Source organism: Pipistrellus hanaki (genome assembly GCF_964339955.1).
Source record: "Pipistrellus hanaki genome assembly, chromosome: 9".
Lineage (NCBI taxonomy): Eukaryota > Metazoa > Chordata > Mammalia > Chiroptera > Vespertilionidae > Pipistrellus > Pipistrellus hanaki.
The window spans coordinates 55,841,056-55,859,934 of NC_140511.1; the positions used below are offsets into that span (position 1 = coordinate 55,841,056).

An 18,879-nucleotide genomic window follows, 5' to 3' on the forward strand; every position below is an offset into this window, starting at 1 on the left:
CTCTGCTTCGCCAGGAGAGACATGTCCAGAATGAAGAAGAAAGATGGCAAGTGGTCCTTAGCAACAGCCTTTTCCTGGGAAACAGCATCCCTGCTGGGAGCATTGCCTATGGAACGTACTGGGGTTTTTTTTTTACCCTAGAGTGATGGTAGTCAGTCATGGCCCTTTGCTCTGTAGGACTAGGGCCTGCATTTTAGGAACTCACCATAGAGTGAAGTACAAGCTGAGGGTCAGGGGAGTGTCCATATAGGGTGTTACAGTGGAGAAAGTTCATTCCTAAACAGTTCTGCAAATCAACGGATGGAGCATTTGCTTGAATGGCAGGAAATAAAAAAAAAGAGATTAGGAGTTAGAAAGTTTTTAACTCATAGTAAAGTTAGAGAAAAGTCCTCTAATGATTGCTGTTTTTAAGTTGTAAACATTTATCAAACCTCAATGTCACCAATCAAATTGATTACTTCATCTCATTTAATTTGTGCTAAAGAGCACAGGCCTTTGCTTCCGGGCCCCAGTACCAGCATTTATAAGCACAGGGCTTTCCGCACACCTTCACACCCTCAGCTGCCGGTTAAGGTCAGGCAGAGCACAGAGTGGTTCACACACAGCAGGTACCTCACAGACCGTTTCATGTTCTCATGAGAAGTGCTGGTTCCCGAAGGCGCTATTAAAACCAGCAGTGCTGGATCTGATGGAAATCAGTCCCCCTCATGAATTATCTAATTGTATCCAATTCACATTATGGAGATTTGTGAGCTAGCAGAGATGCCTGGACTCCCGAGGAGGACTAGCCGGCCAGCCAGCCAGCCTCTGCACCTTGCCCTGAAGGGCTATTCTCAGATCAGAGACTCCTAGCCGAGCTGGATGACTGAGTGAGCAGGACTGATTCTACAGTGTGCTCATTACCCAAGTGATGACTTGCTGGGGGAAGGGTCCTAGGAGGGGAGAAATTGGGAAATAATCTGGGTTAAGTTGTTGTAACTGTTATTGAAGTTCTCAGGTCCTTGAATCTGGAACATCTGTTTATTTAGTTAGCATTTAAATGACTTCTGCGTGCCAGCTGTTCCAGGCACTTGGGAGGTCAAGGGTGAATGAGATAGCCAGGGTGTCTGCTCTCTACATTCTATGGGAGGAAGCAGGCAAAAAAATGGGGGAATAAAAATATCAGATGATAGTGTTACAATATGATGAATGGATTCAGAGGGACTGGGTCAGTAACTTTGGTTAGGTGGATAGGAGGGTCTCTCTGAGGATATGACACCGAAGTTGAAATATGACTGGTAAGGAGTAAGCCACACAGAGCTCGGTTGTGGAATAGATCAGGCAGAGGGGGCAGCTGGTGCAAAGGCCCTGCGACAGGAGAAGCTTGGCAGGTGGAGGAGCAGAAAGGAGGCTGGCGAGGCTGGAGTGCAGTGGGTGCTGGGAGGTGGGAAGTTAAGGGTGGCCTGTAAGCAGAGGCCTGCCACTGTTCATGTGGAGGACGTGTGAGTGGTGGCCCCGGGGGCTGAGCAGTGTTATGGCCCTGAGGACGGGTCACAGAGTGCTGGCTAAGCTGGGCAAGAAGTTTGTGCTTCATTCTAAAGGTGGCAGGAAGCCACAGGAGAATCTTGAGCAGGAGAGAGACTTGACTTGATTCATAGTGTTTGAAAAAGCCACCTTTGCTTTTCTGTGGAGAGTGAGGCTGCAGGGGGAAGCACTGGGGGAGGCCACCGCCATGGGGAGAAAGATTAGGAGGAAGGACTTGGTTAACTGGTTTCTGTGGTCTCTGAATGGTAGTGGCTGGGTCAAGGTGGTCAATGTGGACACATAAAGAGATGGATCAACTCGTCATATTTTGGAGGCTGAGCCAATGGGACTACAGATAGAGTGACTGTTTGGAGAGAGAGAGGGAAGACTCAGAGATAAAGCCTAGATTTCTGGCTTGAGCATCGAGGAAAATTGTGGTACTGATTGAGATGAGGAAGCTGGAGAGGGGGACACTTGTGCTCTGTGAGTCTTCAGGAGAGGGCATAGAAAACTTTCCTCAAACGTGGCCACACAACTCCTATTTCATAATGCATCCAAGGCACATGGATGAAGAAACACTGGGCTTGTGCCACCTGGCCAGCCTGAGGCAGCCATTTCCATGGTAGGCGTTTGTTTTCTGAAAAGAACCAGATATTCCAGTTAGGTAACCCACCACCCAGTAAGAAAAAACATCCTACTATTAATAAGTGCTTTACCTAAAGACAAGCCAAACTCACTGAAGCCAGGTTTTCATATCCATTTATTGCAGAGGGTTCCTGCCATCGTGGTGGTGACAGGGGCTGGTCTTGGAGTCGCAGTCCTTCCTCACTCATCCTTTGTCCTGTCCCAATTGGGTTACTTCTGCATTTGACTGGTTTCATCCTTATACACTGATACTTCCTCTAATCTTTTCCAGTCCTAGGGACATGGCAGCCCATGTGAGCCCTCTGGCTATAAGTGTAAAAAATAGTAAAATTGCTTCATTGACTCAGTTCCATTGTCTTACTCTCCCCAAATTCTGCCTGTAGTAACCAAAATCTCAGGTATAATGGCTTGAGTCCCCTGATCATCAATGTCATATACGAGAGCCCAATGCCAGGTTTCTTTTGGTCCCGTGTTCAGATTTTGCCACATATGAACATGCCTACATACTGTACCTCTTTGGATAAGAAATACTAAAACTAGGCAACTTTTCTATGATGTTTGTGAAGAGGAGTAGTTGAAGCTGGCCAAGGATGTATGCAACATTAGCAAGAAGGAATCAGAGCAAGGTTTCCAATGAAGGCCACATGGAGACACTTTTGCCTGTCTACCGCAGCTCTTCTCATTAATCTATGTGGTGGCTGAGGACTCGATCCACATTCTACCTCTTAAAGCTCCTATGTAGTTTAGAGGCCAGGAGAGGAGCCTAGTAACCAGCTCTTGCTTCTCTCTCCATCTATGTCTACCTTGCATGGCATCACTATTCAGCTGTTTAGGAAAATCCAGAAAATGCATTCCTTTCTTCCTTCCTTCCTTCCTTCCTTCCTTCCTTCCTTCCTTCCTTCCTTCCTTCCTTCCTTCCTTCCTTCCTTCCTTCCTTCCTTTCTATTTTTGTCTATTCTCTTCTATCTCTTCCTTCACTTCAGACGGGAGTCTAGAAAGTATTCCTCAAACTTGGCCACAGAACTCTCCTTAATTGGTAGAGCCAACATTGTATTTCTAGTGACACCAACATTGTATTTCTCACTTCAGATCCTTTTAGGAACATGGATTTAAGAAAGGTAAGTATTTCCATCTTTCATAAGGCAGTACATAAGTGAAACTTTACTTTTACTAATCCCAACCACGATTCTTCAGATGTACAAATGTATGGCCCATAGCCCAAAACTTAGTACACTCATAATACTTTAAATGATCATTTTTTATACCAATGATAGCAAAAGTTTTCAAGATTGGCAAAACTTGCAAACATCTATACCCTATTTTGGGGGTCAACATTATGGGATATTCAGGACCTTCATCAGAAAAGCCTGTGAAATAGAAGCATCTAACCACTTTAGAAAGGTATAAAGTTTGTTTTTTGTTTTGTTTTGTTTTTACCTGTCAAAGACCCCTTGCTTTAGCATCTCATTATGACTGGTAGCAGAAAAAAGATATTTGGTGTTTAAAAGAGAAAAGAAGAAAGAAAACTTTAAAAGTTTTTTGGTAGTTTTCATAGCATTTTCTTCATATTGGAAATTTATCAAATCAGGAAAGTTAGACCTAGAAGGAAAGTTGCATATTGTAGGGAAAGTGGGCAGCAGAAAAACCAGGCGCATTGCATTATCATGAGACTGCCATCGTTTATTTGTGTATCTAATGTATCTTCTCTCCCCTCACTCAGCGCTTCCACTTTTTTCTTTTCCCATCATGCAGTGCATCATCCAAGGATTCATCTCAAAGCAAAATCATCCGCTTCACTCTGGGTCAGAAAAAGATCTCTAGGTTAGACTTCCTCTGTGTCCTGCAAAGCATGGTTTCAACCCAACCCACTGTTTTTCCTTTGTTCCTGCTATGTTTCCTATTGGCCCCTCTCCCCACTTCATGTTTGCCCTGTAAGAAAACCAAACATGCTTTGGCTGATGTTGGGAAAGTTCTGGGAGTGAGTGTGGGGTCGTTGATGTGAAGGGGTGGGTAGGGAGGGACAGAGTGTAAGTGTGCTTGAGTGTGTGTAATGTTTCTGCATTTCATTGGTTTGGGCTCTGATTGCTTGATCATCACAATCCATTCTGATTTAGGGAGAGGCGAGTGTCTAAGTGGTTTTTGCAGTGGCTTTATGATGAGTTTAGCTCCCCACTCTGTCCTGACCCTGATCCCACCTGACCTGCATCTCATTTATGTGTGTTGTGCTTTTTGTTGTTGTTGTTAAAACTACTAATGTGAATTGGTTTTCTCTTGAGTTACAAAGACCTGAAGCATGACTCCTAATTGGTCAGAGGAGACAACACAAAGAGGCAGCCGTATCTCATTTTTGTTTGGGGATGCTCTGTGTACCATGGAGACAGTACCTCGTCCTCCTGAAATAACAAGTGGGCTTGCTCATTCGCTAGTTCTCTGGACTCAGTGTTTGGTGTCCGATCATTGCATCCTTAAATCTGGATGCAGGGAAGGGCCTATAAAGGGAACTGGTGCAGGAGGGAAGGATTTCCATGTAGTTCTGCCTTTGACCGCTGTTACTGTCTTTCGGCACCCCTGGTAGCCCCAGGTAGTTAGGTTCATCCTATCTGCGGGAGGCAGAGAAGCATATTGGCTCGAGTGCACCTTTTCATTTCAACTGAGAGAAAGCTCATGCTCACCATGGACGGTGGTACCCGGGCAGCTTGTTTACTCTCCATGATCCATGTTCCCTTATTGGTGATGTGGGATAGTCCTGCCTCACGGTGCGCTGTGGCTTACACAGAGTCATTTTTTAACCTTTAACACTTGGATGTAGTCAGTGCACCAGAGCTAGCAGAAATGTTGATGTTGGTGTTTGAGGTCGACCTGGGGTAGGTAAGGCAACCAGGCCACTGTCAGCAAGTCCCCCGGAGCTGATCTCTACACGACTGTCTTATGGAGAGGAATCTGGGCTGCTGGAAGTTTGGCCCGGCTGCTGAAAATCAGATGCCATGGAGATGAGAGATTTAGCATTTAATCATCTTGTCTAGCAAAAAGCATCTCTGATTATGACCCTGGGCTCCCCCACGGCCCCAAGCATGTGCATGCAAGCTGACGTCCTTCCTGGGAGGGCCGTCCTCTGCTCCCGGCCTTTGAAGTGGTTTTGGGGGGAAGAACAGCTTTCTTCCCATCAGCACGTACAGTGTGTGGAGCCGGGATGCACTCGCAGGTTACGTGCCAGGAACCCCAGCTTTACCCCCCTGCCTGCTGGGCTCTGCACATGTTGCAAGAATTGACCACGGCTCCAATAGCAGCAGAGTTTTTCTTCCACCTCTTTGTTCTACCACTTCCCTTACACTTGATTTTTTTTCTAAAAAAGCCACATATGTGTGTTTGAAAGAACCCATCTGTGTCCTCTGTCACTTGGTACCTATGTTTGGACATGGAATGATCGTGTGATTTGGAGTTGCTCTTCCCGAGGAGCCTCTGGAACCTTCCGGCGCTGTAACCGATGCGGGGCGGAAATGACACAGGGTTGGCTGGCCATGATTCTCTCCCTTTGCTTTGCTTCAGTGAGACAGGCACCCTGGCAGCATCTGCTGGGGTTCCCGCAGCTGTTCCGCAGGAGTGAGACCCAGCTCTTCGGCACAGAGGGAATCTAATGTGCAGACAGCAGCTGCTTCCAGGCTGGGGCTTGATAGGAGTTCTTCTGGTGCATAAGGATGCTCACAGTAATGAACTTCAACATGCTAGCCAGAGGCTCAGGCTCTCACCACTGTGAACTAGAAGACAATCAGCGATTCCACTCAAGGGGGGGGGGGGAGGGGGGGGGGAAGCAGGGCAAAGTCCAGGATTCCTATTGACACACTCTGGCCCCGCCTGCTTCTCCAGCCTCTCTTCCTCCCTCTCTGTTCCGTAAGCCCAGCCCACAGCTGACCTCCCTTTCCTCTCATTTTTACAGACGTTCCTCTGCATAGCACCTCTGCCTCTCACCTTCTTACCATCTACTCATTCCAGGTGCCACATCTTCTCTCGGGTTGCTTTTGTTTGGAACCTTTCCTGGCCATCCACCAACCTCCAGGGTTATCGTTTTTCCTTTGAAATTGCTTCTGAACTTTGCATTTCTTTTATCAATATGCATGTAATTTAGATGTCAGCTGTGGCCAATCAACTCAAGCTCCGGATAAGATGGAGCTAGAACCCTGACTTAGTCTGTTGGGTTACCATAAACAAATACCACAGACTTATAATCAATAGTATTGCTCCCAGTACTGGCGGCTCAATGTCCAAGATCAGGACACCAGCAAGGTGGGCTCTGGTGAAAGCCCTCTCCCGGGTTGCAGACTGCTGACTTCTCACTGTGTCCTCACGTGGTGAAAGGGGCAAGTTAGTTCTCTGGATTCTCTCTGATAAAGGCATGATGTTATTCACCAGGGCTCTACCTAATGACCCATCACCTCCTCTCAAAGGCCCCATGTCCTAATAGCATCACATTGGTCAGTAGATTTCAACAGATGAATTGTGGGCAACACAAACATTCAGATCATAGCAAACCCCTTCTTCAATTTGTATAAAAGTCTAGTACCCTCCCTGTGATCGCTCAGGAATCTTAGGTTCTCATGGTCACCGTTGGCTTTGAAAGCCTGCATTTGAAGTCCTGTACCGATAATTCAGTCTGAATTAGTTTGGTTTATAAATGGACTCACCATGCCAAAGAATGTTTAGGTTCCCTCATGGGTATAATCCATCGAAGCCTTTTTCTGTATTTTCCATTCACCACACCTTCATTCGTGGCCTTTGTGTGTGAGGTGAACATTGCTAAACATTTCAGAGGTGGAGGTGGCTATTTTGGAGCAGCAACTGTCCAAACGCATTCACAGCCGAACCCAAGTTTTAAAGCTCATTGTTGGCACTGATTTCCTCTGAAACATGAAAGAAATGACTAGGTCTTCATCCCGGTTTTCCATTTGGTCAAGCTCAGGGAGCTGTCCTGACTAGGGTGCAATGGTGATGGGGGCAGATGGTGACGCATCGGCCTGAGTGTTGTTGGCTTTCTATCACTAAATATGTACCAACCGTCCTTGATTTGCCATATCAGCTGCCCTCATGGCCTTCAAAACCTCCTTATCCATGTCTCAGTACACTTGGCACAACTCTGCAGCCATTCGGAGGTGTGTTGCCATCCAAGGGGTGCCTGTAAGGCCCTGACTCAGTGAAGAGCAACTGGCGATGACCAGCTTTGGAAAAACCAAAGCTATCTTCGTTATCCAAAACCAGGAATGCTTCGCTCTGGGGAGTAGGGCCCACAGATGGGTTAGAGGTATCCTAAGTATAAGATCTCAGTCAGTCACAGACACTTAATGAAACAGATTCCCTCCTGAAATGCCCCTAGGGAGATAGCAAGTCCTGCCTGCCCACGCCTATCCTGTTCTTTGGAAATTTCGATCTCAGACTCTTTACGATGATTTTTGTCTAGCTCTCTTCTGGTACTTTAACCCAGATTCATCTATTTCCTTATTTGTCTGATCCTTTTTTTGTATCACAGAATGTGTTCTTTATGGTAGTGCCCAATTCCTTTATGAATCTGGATGCTTGGCTGGAAAGATGGGTGTGGGGGGAACCAACATGCATTGAGTCCTAACAACAGGCAGGACATTAAATTCCATTTCAAGTTTACAACTATTCCCATAGCTGAAGCCCATATTCCAAAGTTACAGACATGAAACACAAATCTCAGAGAGGTTAAAAGACTGGTCCGATGTTATGTGGATGGAGCAAGCCATGTTCTATCTGTTCTCCATGCTGCCTCCCAGAGAATCAGACTGCCTACTCCAGGTGGTGCCCATCCCATTCAATCCTTTGATCTCCTGCCTCTCCAAAGGCCCCGTGCTGCCATGGAAAACCTGCGGTTCAGACCCAGGTCGGGGCAGTGGGGGCTCCCCAACCATTCTGAAAGGAAAGCATCTCTTCCCTCCTCCCTGCTTTTTGCTTCCCTGCTCATTGCAAATTCCACACTGGAGTAGAATGCTGTGACCAATGGTACCCAACATCACTTAATACCATTGCTGTGGCATCTTCTTGGAACAAGTGATGGCCTATCTGGGCATAAAGACTCTTCCAGAGTCCAGCCCAAAGGAGCCCATGTCTGTATCTAAGGGAGCTCTACCTTTGGCTGTGTCCACTCAGCACTAACTGGAGGACTTGCAGGATGCTGTTTGCATTGGAAGTAGAACCAAGAGCTACCGAGGTCTCATTGCTGGACCTCCTCGATCCGTTGAGCTGGCCACATCTGGTTCCCAACCACAGGCACTGGCACTGGCACTGGCACTGCTGGTCTTGCACCCCACTCTGGGCCTGTCTTTATGGGCGAATATCTTCTCCAAACAAGAGAGGGAAAATGAGCAGAGGGGCAAGCCATCCTGGTGCAGTGGGAAGGGATGCCTCTGGGGGAAGAACTCACCCGCTCTTTCTCTCCCAGCTCCCAGTCAGGGCACTGGGCCAGCTTCTTCTTAACTGCCCAGATTTATAGTCCTCTCACACCAGCTCATGTTCTCTGTTTACCCCCCAGCCATCTTTCTTGCTTGGCCAACAAGGAGAAAGTTTAAAATGATTGCCTGCTTATACCTAAAATGCTTCCAGACTGCAGACTTCATCGGTGCTTGCAGATTTGCATGGAAAGAGAAAGCTGAAAGTTTTATGAGTTGAAAATTCAGACTTATCACTAGATCTAATGCTAGTCAGCTGGGGTTCCAGTGGCTTTTAAACACAGCTAAGTGGGTTTTACTAGAAAAGATATAACTAAATATTTCACCATTTATTCATCTTTCAGCTTTGATGATTGGAAACAGCCTGTTTAGTGGTCCCTCAACCAAAATTCTGACTTGGGGTCTTACCCTTAACTCTTTGGGAAATGGGCCATAATATCTTTAGACATACTGCAAAAAAAGGGTAAGACCCCCAAACCTCCCCAAATGAGGTGTTTTACTTAAAGGGAAAGTGTGTGTGTTTTTAGGCTAACAGATTCCTCCTGGTTTCACAGAAAGAACAGATGATTTGCTCCATCTACTGTGCAGAGAAGCTGGGCTTCAGCTCTGGAGTAATGCCTACAGAGACAGGTTGTCAGGTGTTGAAGGAAAATGTATGTCTGAACAGTGTTTCCAGCCAGGCTGTACGTTTTCATTGTAGACGTGTTGGGTTCTGAGTGGTTGCAGTTTCCTTTCTAATTATTATAATTTGCCTTTTTCTTAATATATGTCTGGATTATGACAAACACCCCTTTCAGCACCTACCAGAAGCAAGGCACAAGCAAGACCAACAGTTTGGAGTCTTAATGGGCCATTATGTTATATGCTCGATAGAATTCGAGAGGATATGATTTGGCCCCATTATAAAGTAAAAATATGCATCCAAGAAAAAAAGGAAGATGAGCTTTGTACTTTTAAAAATATATTTTATTGATTTTTTACAGAGAGGAAGGGAGAGGATAGAAAGTTGGAAACATCGATGAGAGAGAAACATCGATCAGCTGCCTTCTGCACACCCCCCACTGGGGATGTGCCGGCAACCAAGGTACATGTCCTTGACTGGAATCAAACTCTAGACACTTCAATCTGCAGGCCGACGCTCTATCCACTGAGCTAAACCAGTTTTGGCAAGAGCTTTGTATTTTTAATCAGCAAGTATATTCATGTATTTTTCTCCTTCAAAATGTCTCCCTTTGCTTCAAGGAAAAAGGAAAACTGCTCACGTTTTGCTGTTGGAATTTACTGGGGTCCTTACTAGCCTAGTTGTTCATTCGTGGTTCCATTAAATCCTTTGACTGACAAACTTCCACAGACCCCTCGTCTTGAATGGTTTCTTCTGCCTCTCGCATGGTTGCAGTTCCTTCTCCTGGGACACTTCTCTTCTTCTGAGATTAACCTGTTACTCTGTTGCTTTTGCATTTTAGACTTCCAGGTCCTACCGCAAGGGTATCTGCTGCAGGCAGCGACGCCAAAACACGTGGAGGGTCGGCCGCTGCTAACAACCGACGCAGTCAGAGCTTTAACAACTATGACAAGTCCAAGCCAGTCACCTCCCCACCCCCACCTCCACTGCCAAGCAGCCATGAGAAAGGTGAGTCACCTTCTTTGGGCTCCTTTTTGTCATCTTTCATAGAGCAGATCCAGTTCCTTTGGGGGAGTTTAGTCAGTCAGGGTTGCTGACAGGGTGGTGGGAACAGATCGTAGGACATACACTGAGTGGCCAGATTATTATGATCTCTGAATGTATAATAATCTGGCCACTCAGTGTATATCCTATATAATAAAAGGCTAATATGCAAATTGTCCCCTCAACCAGAAGTTTGACCAGCAGGCAGGCAGGCCAACAGCCCATGTCCCCTCCTCCTGGCCAGGCTGGCTGGATCCCACCCATGCATGAATTTTTGCACTGGGCCTCATATATACTGATTAACCAGATTATTATGCACTCAGAGATCATAATAATCTGGCCACTCAGTGTATTTGCCTGGCAGGAACTTGGTTAGCAAAGACATTAAGAGACATCACTGCCAGCGAGAATAGCTGTATTTGTCTAGGTGGGGCCCTTAAGAAACCTGGCTACAGATAGGAGCAATGTAGATTTGCAACTTAAAAAAGTTTCCTAGAGCATGCTCTATAGAGTTGGTGGTTGTCCAGAAGGACAAGCTTCTTGGGCTGTGCATTTTGTGAGCTAATGAAGCTTTCTACCTGTCAGGAGTGATGTGGGGGGAGTTACAAGGAGTTTTCACCCTTTGAGAAAGGTCAGAACTGCGGATTGGCTTAATGAAGATCTTGACTACATATAAGGAGTAGGCAACATTGCTCTTAGAGTTCTGATGATGGAACTTTTACCAAAAAAGGATATGATTTTTACTATACATAGCACTGAGCTTGTAGGATGGAGATAAAAAGTGAGTGGCCCTGTGGGGGCTCTTGCACTGAGCCAGGGAAACAAACTTTTGCTTGCTTCAGTGTGTGTCTCGTTAGACACTGGAGAAACAGAAACTGAGGCAGCTCAGAAGATTCTTCTACACTAGGCAGAGCTCTCCTTCATTTCTCCCAGGTAGCATGGTCTAGACTTGCTAGGAGGACATGCTCAGCGCTCTTACAAGCATTTCCTACCTCATGGATGCTTCCTAGGGTTTGTCCGAAACCCAGGAGAGCTGCCTCCCACTGCCTGAAGTGCCCCTGGAGCCTGGGCAGCCCTCTGACTGGATGAAATCAGAACCTCCCTCCCCCTCCCCTCAGGATGACTTGGTTAGTGAATCTGGGGGTCCCTGCTCCCAGAACACCCGAGAGAATGCGCAGGGAATTTCTATAAGGCTGACAGAGACACACGGCAGACATTTCCCAGACACAACATTGGGAACTCGGCAACTAGCAGCGAAGCTATAACCAGGATGTCTCACCCAGTCAAAATTGTGATCCTGCCCTTGGCTTCTGCCGCAAGCGAACCATTTTTCTTTTCTCTCTTCCCCACAACCTCTCCTTCCCTCCCCTCCCTCCTTTCTTCACAGTGCCCAAGTGTGTTCTTTTAAAAAGTGTGTTCTTTTTTAAAGTGTGTTTAAATTACAGAAATAATATATGCTTTTAAACTGGTACAAGTATGTATCGAATAAAAGTTCTCCTTTATACGCTCCCTGAGGGATTCCAATGTAAACCGCCCTATGCATACCCTTCAGAACTCTCACCGTATATTATATCTGTATGGGTGTATGCACATATAAAATACATAGAAAGGTTTTTTTTTAATATGTAAATAAATAGCTACATTTGATGAGTACCTACTATGTGCCTCATTGAATTCCCCCAAACTCGCTATGTTGATGATACCTATTTTGCAAAGGATGAAACCAAGGCAGAGAGAGGTTAAGTACTTGCTGAGGTCACCCAGAGATAGTGAGAGGTGTAGTGGGAAGTGATCCCAGGCACTTTGATTCCAGAATCATGATTAATACTGTGCTTTTCATGGAAGTGGAAAGGAAATGCTGGAGGTTTGATCCAGTAGAGGCTAGTTTGAGAGGTGCAGGTTGTGCTAGAGGGAGAGTTGGGAAGATGGTAGGGGAACCTGTACCCTCTGTTGGGCCAGCCCACCCTTGTCTCATGATCATTTAAGGAGAAACTGTCATGTAAAAATCTGAAGGATGGCTGTGAGACCATAGTCCAAGAATTTGAGGAAATGAAGAGAAAGTCCTTGTGGATGGACTAGGTACGGGAGGATACAGAGTTGGTGGCTGGAACAGTGTCCCAGCCCCTACCACAGACCCAGGGCCATTGAGGCAGCCTGGCCAGCTGCTGTCCATCAGTGCTGGGACAGCCACCAATGTACCTCTGTTCTGGGCAGGGGTTGTCATAAGTGCACCAAGCAGTCAGAGAGCCGGGAGGCTTCTTAAAGGACTGTGGCTGTGACTGGGCATTGCCCGAGGGGCAGACCTTGGTGTCAGAAGACAGGGAAGTCATACTTAATTATCGAGCACATACTCTTTTTCAGGGACTTGGATATGTACTTTTCGTACTTGATCATCATAAACATGCTGTGATGTAAATATCACTCATCCAATTTTCCAGATAAAAGGCTAATTTAGTAACTTGTCTTCCCTGGTCATTGAGCCCTAGAATTCATATCCAGGTTCAACTCTGTATTTGACCTCTGGCTCTGGCCTGTGCCCTTGGATGTCTGTAATGAGGATGCAGTGGGGTAATTGATGTGAGAACGTTTGGTGAGCTATGACCCTCACACAGTCCTGTTAAGGATTCTGAAAAGTAAAAAATAACTAACCATGGTTCCAGGTGTGAGGGATCTGGGATAAAGCAGGCTTGGGGGAGATCTGGATATTTTTATACTGAAACTTTTTTCACCACCATGGGGTGAAAAGTCAGTGTGATTGTTGTATTTTTTCCTCCTTTCTTCATGGTCCCCTGTTCTCCCTTGAATCCGATCTTGATTACAGCTTATGAGGTAGCCAGTGTACACACAAAATATACTGCGTGATGAGGGAACATAAATCACTCAACCACCTGGTCAAAGAGAGCTTCCTTCACTTGGAGAAACATACACCTGTGAGCAGATAAATTGCAGTTCAGTGTGGCTGGTGCTGCAGTTGAGGTAGGGACCCTTTCAGATGAGGTTTGTAATATAAACTCACCACCTGTCCCTCCTGTGAGCCAGGCCCCGGATGCATTGTTCCAGCATTCCACTCCTAGATGAACCAACTCACAGATTTTTATTTGTAACCCATTGACCCGGGAATTCCACGCCTACCAGTTGATCTAATCACATAAGTAAGTTAAGTGAGAATTTCAAATATTCTGTTAATAAATGACAAAAATGTTTCAGCATACAGTCCCAATTTTTAAAAGGAACTAAGAGGAATAAAAGGACATTGTAACAGGCAATTTTTTAAAGCCCTGGAGCACTTCATATTTTGTGGGGAAATGCTGAAGGATTCCCCAAGATTTCATGTCCAGAGATGCAAGTCCCCTCTTGTCATCGTCTATAAATTTAGTCCTGAGTACAGCAAACAATCACCTGAAATGGGAGATGGAAGAAAAGCCATACTTCATCCCAAATTCCTTAGCTCGTTCCATGAGGTGACCAAGCCCACAATTGAGACATAAAAACCAGAAACGTTCCTGTACAGCACGACCGCCTGGTAATTTCCCTAGTTGTCGTTACGGGTCTCCTGGTGAGGTCCGCCTGTGGTTTCCACCCCTCACTTCTGCAGGCACGAGCAGGCTCAGCCTTGCATGGCCTGGGGAAGTGTCAGCGGGCTGCACTGCAGAGCAGGTCGAGGAATGCCGGACGCCCGGTGGCGGTTCTCTTCCTCTGTTGGCTCCGAGTAGCTCCGGGCTTCAGACCAGAATCACAGATTTTCAGGGAAGAGGAATTACCTGTCTTTTTCAGTATTTGTGATATTATCTGTTTGCTCTTCCTCTTCTTTCCTCACATCCTCTGAATGTTTTAACTCTGCCAGATATCAAATACATTGCGGAACTACACTGAGTGGCCACATTATTATGATCTCTGAATGCATAATAATCTGGCCACTCAGTGTATGTGGTCTGTCAGGTGGGTTTGAAATGTATTCCTAGACTGAATTCTGTGCATGTAGAGAGATTTTCTGCTAAAAAATATGGTTTTCTTCATTTTATAGAAAGTGTATCTTTATTACATTTTTGTTATAAAAATTATTTAATAATATTCAAACAACACAAATTTATTAAAAGAAAAAGAACCCTACATAATCCCACCTTTCAGAAATAGCCACTGTAGCTTCTCTATTTCTTCATGTCTATATTGTCATCTTTTGATAGATACATTTTTCATAATGTTTACTATTTGCCAGGTACTATTCTAAGTGAATTTTAAATGACAGTTTGTCTAATTATTATAGGAGTAATATACACTTGCATACATACATACTCTCACACACATGTGCATATGACTTTTTAAATCTTATAAATAAAATCAACAAATCAAGGCTAGTCTTTTCATAGGTCATTCTTTCTTCACAATAGTTGCATGGAGCTCAACTATATGAATTTACTTTAATATTTTTAATACTTGGTTTAGGTTGCTTCTATTTTTTGATAATGTAAATAATTCTAAAGTTAACATCCTTGTAGATCTCTTTTGCACGTATTCAACAGATTCAGTGGAATTGCTGCATTAAAGAATACGCACATTTTACAGTTGTTTTAACATTGCCAAATTTCCTCCCAAAAGGTTATATCTATTTTTAATTCCCATCAACAGTGTATTAGGGGGCCGGTTTCTCTACACCCGTGACACCACTTTTATTTTCATTCCCTTGGGCAGAAAAATACTCTTTAAAATAAAGTAAATCGTTATAAGAAGCTATTTTAAATAAGACAAGATCACTGGCCATTTTCACCGACCTTTGCTATGAGTCACAACCAGTGACCTTGGCAGGGCAGGAAAGTTCTTGACCTTGAGATCAAGCTCTCTGCTGGCTGCCATGGCCTCACTCCGGGCACTCACCTTCTCCGGGCCTTGGTTTCTCCTTCTGTAAAGTGAGCCTGGGGCTATCCATCACCTTGTCACGGTGCAGTGTGAATGAATCCTTCAGGCTTCACTGGCCACATAGCCTCGTCAGATATGCACCTTGTTGGCGCTTCCTGGTAGCTTTCCTCCTCTGGTCTTCATTCTGTGCCCTCCCTTCCTCTTTGCTCACTCCGGCCTGTCACCGGGAAGGGGAGAGTCAGACAGGCTGGAGACAGAGTTTTACAGCCCTCAGCACGATGTCATGCCCGAGCTACATTAGGCCCATTGATCTAGAATCTCTATAAACTTGTCACTTAGTGGTGGGCGAACCAGGTGATTTATCTGAGTTAGTGTTGGGAGATGTAACCCTGACTAAGCTGCCTTGCCCTGCCATTAGCCAGGATCTTGATAGAGATTTAGAGGAGATGGAATGAATTCAGTGGACCTAGTCACACGGAAAAGACTGTGGGTTTGGGTGCCTCTGTTTCTTAGGGTTTCATTTGTTCGGTTTGTCACTCTTTATGTCCAGCATTTTGTTTGTTGTAGTGACAGAGAGTACTGAGACTGCTTTTCAGGGTCTCACAGCCTCGCGGGGGGGAGCGGGGAGAAAAGGAGAAGGGGGAGGGGGGAGAGGCCACACACCCCAAGAGAGAGGAGGGGGCGGTGGTGCTCTGTAATAGGGACAGGCTCAAAGTTGGGAGGAAAGAGGTGAGCGTAGCCAGGAAGGCTTGGGGAAGGCTAGAGAAGTGATGTCATTTGCGATGATTTCTGTCTCCAGAGTTTGATGATAGAAGAGGAAGGGAAGGCCGGGAGGAATGACTCATCCTGCTGCTCTGGTCCAGGAGCTAATCTGAGAGGACATCTGCTGGAGTCACTCTATTAATAAACTCTTGTCCTGTGCAGGGCCTGTCAAGGGGAAACTTCTGCAAGATCATTTCATTGTTGGGATAGGGCCTCCCTTGGTCATGAGGAGACCTCTGCCATTCCAGAGCTGTGCACTGGGCCAGGGAGAGCGTGGTGCCCGTCAGAGCTCAGCGGGTGATCATCTCTGTGGGAATCAGCTGTGGAGTCACCATGACCCTCCAACCAGAGGCCCTTAGAGTCTGAGGGCTTAGAAAGCCAGCCTAGAGGTTTGAACGAGGGAATAGCATTGAACTTGAAGAAGTCTCTCGGGGATTGTCTGGAAATGGAACTCAGTGAACCATTAGGCCAGCTGTTGAGGCCAGGCAGGTGGGATGAATGAGCAGCTACCAAACTTAGAACCTCACATGGCATAGGAGGGGAAAAAAGCCTAGTATGTGTGAGAAGTTGCACCCATCTCTTGAGCCAGAATACTTATCAAGGGAGGGAAGGTTTAGGGTCCTGCGGTTAAAGAAAAGCGTTTACCTTGCAGGCAGACAACTGAGTGAGTTCTGGCCGTGCCACTTCCCAGAGGTGTGGCTTTGGGCAAGTGTAATGCTCACCAGGACATCTACTCCGTCACCCTGGGAAGAGCATTTCAGGCTATACACAGCTCTGTTCCACCAGAAGGACAAAGGTGAGAGTCATAGGTGGCTGACAGGACAGGGCGAGGCAGGTGCTTCTGTTCCAGTGAAGTGGTCCTTGCAGCAGCCTGTACCGCCATCCAGGTGACATTGCTGTCCCCTCCCACCTCAGGTGACAGTTCAGGTCTTCTGAGGGTACCAGACTCTCATGGGGCAGGTGCAGGAGTCACTTTAGCTTAAGACCCACGTGCCCACAGTAGCCAGGAAATCTTATAACAGCTCCATAGGCATAACTTCCAGGGTTTCCCAAGGGACTAGCCCGATGAGTAGAGTCACAAACAATGGTGTGTTCCCCAAGAAGGATTTGGACTTCAGTTACACCTCTTCCCAGTCCAGGTGGGTTTCACTCTCCAGAGTCATTTTCACCATGAGCAATGTTGCTTAGTAACAGCTGACATTCTGTCTTTATCAACTTTCCAGAGAAGCAGAGTTGCCAGGTTAGCCCAAGGTCAAATTTTCACGCAGAAGGGGAAAAGCTTGTGTTCATCCTTTTCCATCAGGGAGTCAGCTCACCTCTCAGAGAGTCAGTGCATTTGCCTGTGAAGTGGCAACAGTCTTCTGTAGTCCATGTGATGGGAGAAAGTTAGATGTGATGCTTTCTTTCTAATTTTTTTCATAGCCCAGTTCAAGTTTTCTGTACCTGTCACCTCTATTGTTTGTAGACATTTCCATGAAGGGGGTGACTTTTTCCTGATAGCTGGAGTTTATGACATCGTGGGTTTCCTTTACGTGGCATGAAAAAGTTGCCAAATTCTGATCTTTTGAGATGTTGTCTCCTCACTTTGTTTGCTCTCTGTGGATGGTGCCCTTTCATGAGTGGGCAGGCAGAGCTCAATAGGGCAGGTTTCATTGTTCTAGTTTGCATTTTATACCATTTTCCTTTTGTAATAAATTATTCACTTTGTCTAACTCAGTAGTCAGCAAACTGGCTCATGAGCCACGGTTTGCCACTCTGTTGGCTAATGAGTTTGCCAACCACTGGGATAGGGGCTTAATCAGAAGGAACAACAACAGCCTGTAATTACTGGAATAGAGAGTCTAGGTCAGTGTCGGCAAACTTATTTGTCAACAGAGCCTCAGTTTGCCAACCACTGGTCTAACTGAACAGGTGAAAAGACCCAAAACACATGGCTCTGCTCTAGAAAATAATGCCTAAACAGTCACATTTTTCCCACTCCCTCACAGTAAATGCAGACTGCCCACATGTGACCTCAGAGGGGACAGGTCCAGAGTGATAGGTCTCTGTTAAGTCTGAAGCTCCGGTCCCATAATCTGGGGAGACAGTCAACTCAGGACTCTAGACTGTTGTTTCTCAAAGTATGATTGATGGACCATGGACACGAGCTTCTCTTGAGGTCATTGCTAAAAACCCAAATCCCGAGGCTTTGCAGACATCGTCCTAATTCAGATTTCTGGTGAGAGCCCGCAGGCTGCACTCACACCCCTGTCATTCTCAAAGCACTGAAGGTGAGAACCCCTCTCCTGGGAAGGGCTGCTTTCGCCTTCATGCTGCCCTTCAGCTCTCAGCACTCCCATGCAGTGTGTTGGGTGGGGAATGGAAGACACCCAGACTACTGCCCGGTACAGAGCAGGAGCTGAGTAAATAGGAAACCATCTAAATTCACATGTAAATTTTGCTGTACATATATTTAAATTCATCCTCGGAACTAGGCGCTTCTACTGTAAACTGAACTTTACTTGTATAGGTCTTCATGTCTTCATTTGGTTTTGCCCTCTTGCCTCACGAATCTTTACTGAAGTTCTGATTTTAGTTTTGTAAAATGCCAAGGCTGCCTTGTTTTTGTTGGGGTCATAGTAAATAAGGAAAAGGATTTTGGTTCCTACTTAGGCTGGAAACACAGCAAAGAGGATATCCTTGTGGGGTCTAGAGATGGTAACAGAAGGAATACAATGCAAAGGGGCACTCCAGGGGAAAAGGTCCGCTCACTCTTCCCCTGATTGGACAGTCGTCTGCTGGCTCTGGCCTTTCTCAGCCCTTGAAGAGCTCTGTATGAGAAGACTCTCTGATTTAGAGGGAGGGTGAGCCCTAGGAAAGCACCTGGAGAGGAGCCTGAGGGATGCACCCTCCTTCCTGTGCTCCATCCTAGACCTTGTTCCTAACCTCTACCATTACACTAACGTCCAGCATGAAGACGAAAGCAGTTGTATTTGGGACAGTCTCTCTGGG

The 18,879-nt window shown here is 46.0% G+C and overlaps 1 protein-coding gene across 6 annotated transcripts in view; it reads left to right on the forward strand.

Moving 5' to 3' along the window:
* NAV2 (neuron navigator 2) overlaps positions 1-18,879 on the forward strand; it is a 354,139-nt gene that overhangs the window by 160,475 nt on the left and 174,785 nt on the right. For 5 of the 6 annotated variants that reach the window (XR_014796009.1, XM_084895481.1, XM_084895482.1 and 2 more), the window contains exons 6-7: positions 3,901-3,969; positions 10,070-10,236. Coding sequence is in view for 5 of the 6 variants with exons in the window: in XM_084895481.1 (XP_084751607.1) it covers positions 3,901-3,969; positions 10,070-10,236 (236 nt within the window). In the remaining variant the exon portion in view is untranslated. The remainder of the gene's footprint in view (positions 1-3,900; positions 3,970-10,069; positions 10,237-18,879) is intronic. The other variant, XM_084895483.1, reaches the window with a different exon arrangement.